At 38.9% G+C, this 8,588-nt stretch overlaps 1 protein-coding gene across 1 annotated transcript; it reads left to right on the forward strand.

The window, feature by feature from the left end:
• Positions 1-246: 246 nt before the first annotated feature.
• On the forward strand, positions 247-8,304 carry ndufa10 (NADH:ubiquinone oxidoreductase subunit A10). The gene is made up of 10 exons (XM_059343386.1): positions 247-403; positions 2,725-2,893; positions 3,059-3,274; positions 3,436-3,522; positions 4,653-4,774; positions 4,941-5,008; positions 5,091-5,145; positions 5,258-5,343; positions 5,628-5,736; positions 8,100-8,304. The coding sequence occupies exons 1-10, from the start codon at positions 329-331 to the stop codon at positions 8,166-8,168; spliced, it is 1,056 nt and encodes a 351-aa protein (XP_059199369.1). The 5' UTR covers positions 247-328; the 3' UTR covers positions 8,169-8,304.
• Positions 8,305-8,588: the final 284 nt, after the last annotated feature.

Consider the following 8,588-nt stretch of genomic DNA (forward strand, 5'->3'; position numbering starts at 1 on the left):
TAAAAGATAAATAAAAATAAAAATAAAAATAAAAATAAAAATAAAAATAAAAGCCAGTGTGTACCCCAGCTCAGCTGGGATCGGCCCCACTCCCCCGCAACCCGAGTTCGGATAATGAATGAATGAATGAATGAATGAATGAATGACTGAATGAAATAAAATAAAATAAAATAAAATAAATTATCAGGCAATAAACTGCCGTACTAACATGTGTAATGGATGAGACAAACCGAAGCAAAGGCCCCCGCTCTGTCTGACGCAATACTGAGGCGCCGGTTAGCGGTGAAATCTCAGGTCAGCTCGGAGTGTTTTTGGAGGACAGGTAATCATGGCCCTGAGGGTGATCCGGCTGATCATCCCGTCGGGAGCAGCTGCTGTTAATTCGGTTAACATTGCACAGAAGGTAAGAATTGAAACTATACGAACACTGACTGTTTATTCTCCTGCAAAACGCGTCAAAGTTTACAAGGACAAGCTAACTCTGCTAACTAGCCTGCTAGCTGTTAGCATCACACGGGCTGTCTGACGGTTTGTTTATCATGGTATTTAGAGCCTAAAGTCAAGAAAACAAGCTGTCCACACATGAGTACATGTTATTTTTTTTTATAGATGTATCCATGACTATCCCAGTCAATAATGTCGAGATATCACCTTGTCAGTGTGTTTTTAGTTAAGCTAACCTGTTTCAATGTTGCCATAAACAGTAGTGTTCAAAATAATAACAGTCCAATGTGACTAACCAGATTAATCCAGGTTTTTAGTATATTTTTTATTGCTACATGGCATACAAGCTACCAATAGGTGCAGCAGATAACCAACAAGACCCAGCAGTCGTACAACTAAATATTAGTTTCGTGATTCACAGGATTGCTAAATCCTAGAAACAAAAAAGTTTGTACAAAATGGTTTTGAGTTTGTAAAGTCAACGGCACACACTGCTATTTTTTTTAACACACCCCTTTCAACTAATTGCCCAATTGCACAGCCTTAAGAGCGTGCATATCACGAATGTTGGGTCTTGTTGGTTTTCTGAGAATCTACTGCACCTACTGGTAAATTGTTTGCCATGTAGCAATAAAAAATATATACTAAAAACCTGGATTAATCTGGTTAGTCACATTGGACTGCTATTATTATGAACACTACTGTACAGACTTCGAGCCATGCACTTACTTGTGGGTCTTTCCCTCACAGCCGGGGCTCGAACCGATGATGTGTCAACTGGTTTCCATCGAACTGGTTGTAGCTGTGGTCTGCGTCTTTCAGCAGATTCGTCACATATTTATAAACAAATTACTGGTGATTTCCAAGTCGCACCATCTAACTAATGTGAAACATCTCGTTAAATGAATGAACATCCACCTATGAAAAAAAGAAATGCATGAAAATGTAATTTTTGCAAGATCATTTGGAGCTGGATTCGAACTCACTACAGCAAAATTAAACGGGTCGCAAACCATCAACTATTGACAAATAAATACTCTAAACCGTGACAGTCTAACTCATACAGTACTGTCAGCAATGCCTCTCTCACCTCGGGAGTACCTTTATGAAAATATTTTTCAAACGTACAATGCTCATGCACATGTTTTTATGACAACTAGATCGTTCACACTGTACACAGTGGACTTCAAATACAACTCTCAGTCCTGCCACATCCAGAAATACTCGGACGACACTGCTTTTGTGGCGTCTATCAGGAATGGACAGGAATCTGAATATAGGGATCTGATAAAAGCCTTCAGTGACTGGAGTCACAAGTACTATCTCCTACTGAACACCTCAAAGACTAAGGAAATGATCATAGATTTCCGCAGGTTCAAGCCCCCTCTTCAGCCAGTGAATACCTGTGGGGTGGACATGGAGGTGGTGCCAAGTTATAAGTATCTAGGTGTATACCTGGATAATCAGTTGGACTGGTTCCTAAACACAGATGCTCTCTACAAGAAGAGCATCTGTTTCTTAAGGAAGCTCAGATCTCTGGACATCTGTAGTAAGGTGCTGCAGATGTTTTATCAGTCTGTGGTGGTAGTGTGTTGTTTTATGCTGCAGTCTGCTGGGGAGGCAGCATCAGACACAGAGATGCAAGGCGGTTGGACAGACTGGTCAAAAGAGCTGGTTCTGTGGTTGGAGCCAGGTTGGACACACTGGAGGAGGTGGTGAGATGCACTGTCAAGATGTTCGAGGCCATCCTGAAATACCAGAATCATCCGCTACACAAAACCTTTATGGACCAAAAAAACTGCAGTGGACGGCTCCTCTCTCTCTGTTGCAGGATGGAAAGATACAAAAGATCCTTCTCTCCTACAGCCATCAGGCTGTCTAATTCTTCCAGAGATTCTACCAGACACACTGAATTTCCCCTCGGGGATAAATAAAGTAATTTTGTTCGATTTGATTTAAAAACCAGTTGGGACACAACATCGTTGTTGCAGTGCTGTCACTAATTGTTTGGCAATATGCAGCCTACAGTTTCAACACACACAAAAAAACTGATCTTGAGGCTTTTGTCCCTGTGTCAAATCTAGTTTAAATCCTGTGGTATGTCAATTAAAATGATGACTCCACATTTTTACAAATAATTTGCTTGCAGTAAACCTTGCAACAGGATAGTTAAGGAATAATTGGTTGTTCAGTTTTTGGGACTTTGGGCAAAATCTGGCTCTGGTCTGGTCTTAACCCCATGATATCAATTAAAGTTGTTTTGTTATTTTTGTCAAACAGGCAGGTGTTCACACCAGCTCGGTGAGAAGCCTACGGTATGGCTGGTTGGCCTATGTTCTTGGTGAGCGGACGACGCCACGGTTAAAGCAGTACAGCAAAATCATCACCGTGGATGGAAACTTGGCATCAGGGAAAGGATTGCTGGCCCAGAAACTGGCTGACCATTTGGGTAAATATCTCTCTGTGGGGAACCTTCAGTGATTTCCTCAGGGTTTATACTCATGCATGCATGCATGCAAAAATATCAGTCAGCCAATTTATTTTTCATTCTCCATGGACATAACTGCAGTAAAGGACAGTACTTGTGTTGAAAACAATGACTCTGTATGTGCAGGGATGCTCTACATGCCTGAGTGCGACACTTTCTACATGGACAAGATGAGCGGAGAGAAGGTGCCACTTCCTGTCGACTACAACGGGATGTGCAGCTTGGAGAGGTTCTACTCGGACCCCAAAGCCGCAGATGGAAACAGCTACAGACTGCAGCTGTGGATGTACACCATGAGGCTGATGCAGTACTCCGACGCTATCGAACACCTGCTCACTACAGGTACCACTCACCTCACTGTCCAGTCAGGTCATCTACATGACAATTAGCAGATTTGTGCATATTTTACAAGCCATGTTTGTGGTTATAGCATGTATTTTTACTATCAAGATTATGATATCAATAGATTGATTTCAATTACATCCCGATCTTTTGTGTTTCAGGCCAAGGAGTGGTCCTGGAGCGTTCTCCCTTCAGTGACATGGTGTTCCTGGAGGCCATGTTCAAACAGGGATACATCAGGAAGGAGTGTGAGTATTTATTATCACCAACAGCAGATGGTCTTTATTTAGCCTCCCTCTTAAATATGACATCACAGATCAAGCACAAATATTAAAAGTCATTTTCTTGATTTCAGTATTAATAATTTCCTAATTTAGTTCTATTTTTCCATCTATTTGGTTTCACTTAGAAAGACAGAACCAAAGCTTTATAAGGCTTTATCTACCCATCACAACATTTTATCTATTTGTGCCGAAAAGATTTAAATATTCACAGTGACCTCTGGGGATTTGCAAGACAGGCCATGGGACTAAAGCACTTGATTTTGAGGGTTTTTAGTCTCCTATTTGTGCAGTAAAAAAGTTAAATCAGCCTGTGTGTTATTGCTATTTAATCTGTAATAGTTTTGATTAAAAGTGCTGTAGTAAATGAACATTGTGCAACATGTTAAAGGAAAATTATTTCATGTTTTATCCAAAATGTATCAAATATTTGTAGTATTATAATAGTATATAAGTAATATTTCTTGAAAAAAACTTTTTTTTTCTTGTATGCCTCCACAGTGAATGGAGAATAAAAAAAACCCATTAGAAAAGGTCTAGAGGCTAACTAAAAGGATCTTCTAATTATTTCCCCATGCTCTAGATTAAAGATGTTTTATCTTACCAAAACCCTGTTAAGTCCTCACCTCAAAGACAAAATGTGCAAAAAAGGCTTTCTCTCTGGGTAAATTCATGATAATTTGAAGTAAATGGATTCAGCTGTTAATAAGAGCAAAACTGTGTTAAAACATCTGCCTACAAATGGTGTGAGGCTGTTTGAGCAAAAGTGTTTTTTAAATAGTAACACTTTAGCAAAAAATGCATGTGTTTGGTAAGTACTGAGCATACCACTGGATAAATGAGATACAGAACAGATGCTTTTATATGTTGTCATTTTGTGAAACGCAGATCCCATTTACTTAGTTCACTGTAGAGGCACGGTGAGTAATTGAGGAAGAAATTGTGAAAAATTCCTTTTATGTAAGTTATTGGTGTAGTTTAGACTAATGTATTTTACCCTCATGGTTAACGTTATTGTAAAATTGTTTTACAATTCGATTAAATTATTATCCTCCACACATTACTCAGGTCTTAATGAAATGTCCCGTGGCTCGCAGGTGTGGAGCACTACAATGAGATCAAAGGGATCAGCATCTGTGAGTTCCTGCCTCCTCACCTCGCCATCTTTATCGACCAGCCGGCTGAGGAGGTGCAGAAGAAGCTGAAACAGAGTGGCAAGGTAGCCAGACACTGAAACCACAGGAAACTGTCACCTCTGTCAAACACCGATTCTCTCTCATTCATTAACTTTAAATAAAAGATGGTGTGAAGTTGGATATTTTAATCCGGCTTCTTGTTAAATATTTATTCAAATATAATGTGTTTATTCTCATCCCTCTGTTCAGAACGTGCCCCTGGCTTATCTGAAGAGCATTGAGGAGAGCTACAAGAAGTCTTTTCTGCCCCAAATCCGGTGAGAAGTTATGAAAAAACTGATCTCAAATCACTGTAAAATGACATAATTTTACATATAATCTTTTGTGTTTTTCCTTTAGTGAAACATCAGAGGTGCTCACTTATGATGCAACCCAAGCCCAAGATGTTGAAAGGGTAAGACTTTAATGTGCAGTAGCTGGTTGAATAAGTTTTCAGGTGTAATTTTGATGCCTAAAATCTATTTACTATTTGTGCAGACAGCTTATTTATTATGTGGCGTCCACAGGTGGCAGAGGACTTCGAGTATTTGAAGTTTGAAAAGGGGCCGTGGCTGGAGCAGAACGATGTTACCTACCACCACATGAGAATGCTGTGAGTTTTTGATTAATGTTATACCTTTTTTACATTTATATGCAAATTACACAGGGGGAAGATCTCCAACAGGTGAAGTGAGATCCACAACCCTGGCCTCCGTTTGTCATACTCATTATGGATAATTATGCAAAGTACCCGAAACGAATCACACGGAGAACTTAAAATGCAGATTCATTCTGATTGCCTTTTATATCCTGAACTCCGATCATACATCAGCATACATCACACTGTGCTATGAGCTGATTTTTTCCCCCTTTGCTGTCATTTTCTCTGTTTTACAGTGTGGAAGACAAACATTTGGTGGGATGCCTGACCCAGATACCCAGGTTCCTGCCGGAGATCACCATCGGGGCCCACGACTTTGATGAAAAATTCTATGCCTATAAAATGGTATGTAGAGGAAAATGTTCACTCTTACTTCCCGTTCTGTCAATGTGAACCCCATTACTAGTATTCATTCTGGTTTGATGCAGAAGTATCTGGCGTGGCATTGTTTAAGGCATATGCTGATTACATTACCACCACCCCCACTGTTGTTCTGCTTTAAAAAATGAATAAATAAACATATCACAGGTCCAGAAGGCGAGTAACTGAAGTATTTAGGTCACAGCAAGAGTGATTTTCAAGATAGAAAGGTCACCTCATGCTCAAACTGAAGCCTATGAGCAAGGGAAGTTTTCTATATACAAGTGAGGTGGTGATATTCACCATAAAATACTTGAAAATATTTTTTTTTATAAGAAGTCAATTTTTGTTTTATAACAATTTGTCAAGTGGACAGTGATTTTACTGGCAGATTGGGTGATATTTAACAATAGTGACACAGAAAGCCCCAGTATCTTATTGTGCTGCTCTTCCTGCCAAATGTAATTATTTTACTATGACGTTTACTATGACATAGTATGAATAATTACTATTATTTATGTAATTGTACTATCTTAATATTTGCATGTACATAATTTCCCCCATGACCAATCGCCCTGAGTTGGGGGTGCTCGTTATCACCTTGTGGTGGCCCAATGGATAGGCTTACAGGAAATAATGGTGAAAAAAAGGTAGCAAAAAACCTCCTGAGGGCTGGACCCAGCCAAAAGTATATCCTGCCTAGGTCATTTTTGCGTATCCGGGCCCATGTTCATTAAAAAAAAAAAAAATCCTAACTGTTAAGTACAAGAATGTTGTCAACACTGGGAGCGTTTCAGATGTGGAGTATTGTGTCTGAACGATTTTTTATATCGACCCTTTTGAAAAGTATTTTTCTTTTTTTTTTTCTTTTAAAGATGGCAAAAAATGCACACTTTCTCGTAGAAAGAAACTTTGAATTTAAACTTTCCAACAGTCCGTGAATGCATCAAAGGTTGCGGAAGTAACCAAAACGAAGCTTAAAATTACAACATTTCTTTCAGAATCCCTTTATTCTGATTCTCATTTAACTTTATCATGTTAAAAACATTAAATTCTCCTCAGGATACTGTAGATTTTATATAAGCCCACAGTGAGGAAAATGTAAAAAGACCAGAACACGTCCTGAAACGGCTTGTTGGGGTTCAGAGGGGTTAAAAGCCTCCTTAAACACACATTTGTCATGACTGTACTGCTATGACTTGTTACTTATTGGCTGACACAAACACTGCTGTATCTCTGATAAATTAATACAGGGCGATGCATTATTCCGCCTTAAGTTCACTGTAAACACAGATAGAGAACGGATCATGTTTTGTAGCAGCACCAGTAAATTATAAAAGAGGTTGTTCTGCCTTTCTGCTGATCCCACAGTTCAGCTGAGAACATCCCTAATGAGACATTGCTTGCTGTTGGTTGGTAACATTAATTAGCTGTGTTGCAGGAGCTGCACTTTCATTTTATGTTTTGTCATTAGCTGAGGATAAGTTTTGTGACGATCACTTTATTGAAACCTGGAAAATCATATTAAGGAAGCCCACCTTTTGTCCCCACTGCTCTACTTTATATTAAAAAAAATTCTCTACCCTTTGTCACGCAAAGCCTGTGCAGTACTCTCTGCGCGGTGTAACTAATTTCCTTCCGCTGAAATATTGACCGACTCATAGTTAAAAGAAGGCAAATGCCAAATATGGAATATTCTACAAGGCTTTTTGGTATCCTCTGTCTTGCAGTGAAACAGTTGGCTCTGACCTTTTCTGTTCATCGACTGGAGACTTTTTTGTTTCCCCTTTGCTGCAAAAATCAGGCTGCGTAATGCTACAGGAGGCTGCGACCTGACATTTAGTTCTGAGCCCGGATCTCAGTGGAGAGGAATGAGAACTGTGACACGTGTTGGCGTAATCTCCCTCGGCACACTCGAGTTGACAAAGTAAAGTCATGGAAGGACGTTTGTCACGCTGATGTATTACAGTGACCATTAAAATTTCTGAAAAAATCATGTTTAACAGCCAAATATCCTGAAGGTATTCACTTCGAACTGTAACAAGAAAATGTTTGTTACTCACAAGATTTAACTGATTAAAAATGTAGGTAATTTCTGCTGATCAAATAAACAACTTTGCTACATTACATGTAAATTAAATGTCTTAATACCGAGTGCAGAAAATGTCAAATTGCATCTGAAAGCATCTAATCAAGATAAATTGCTCGCCTGCAGCTATTTAATTTAGAACAAATTAATCTGATATACAAACTTCTGCATGGGAAAAAAAAAGATCCAAGTATCTCTTTGTGATTTTGCTGTTTTTAAATGTGTTTTTTTTTTTATTAAACATTTTTTGTCCCTGTAGATCCGTGGGAAGAAGTATGCCCCTGGTTATAATGCAGACGTGGGAGACAAATACATCTGGTTGAAGTGAAGCTCTCTAATTGAACCCTCGTCATTATCCGATCGACACTGAGTGGACCACTTGTCCATTATTGATCCACTTCTCTCCTGTTGTACATCCTAAATAATATGTATGTATTAAAAGAATAAATTTTGAATCTAAGAACTATCTTGTGTTGTGTTCTCACTCTGCATGCTACAGATGATGGAGACATGAAACAAGGTCATGTCTCTCTTATCCATAATTTAAAAACAAAGAAACTGGGAGACAGCTTGAACTGTCAGTTACTTTGAAACGAGACTCTGACTCCAGCTGTGTTTTAAACTCTGCTGTATGTCAGATACATTTTAGTTTTCTACACTGCTGTATTATTAAAGGAATGCAGAAAAAGTCTGTTGTGTTTGCTTCTGCCAGATTTAGAGCTCCAGAATAATCAATATTAAATAATAA

This window comes from Centropristis striata, chromosome 10, assembly GCF_030273125.1.
Source record: "Centropristis striata isolate RG_2023a ecotype Rhode Island chromosome 10, C.striata_1.0, whole genome shotgun sequence".
In the NCBI taxonomy this organism is placed as follows: Eukaryota; Metazoa; Chordata; class Actinopteri; order Perciformes; family Serranidae; genus Centropristis; species Centropristis striata.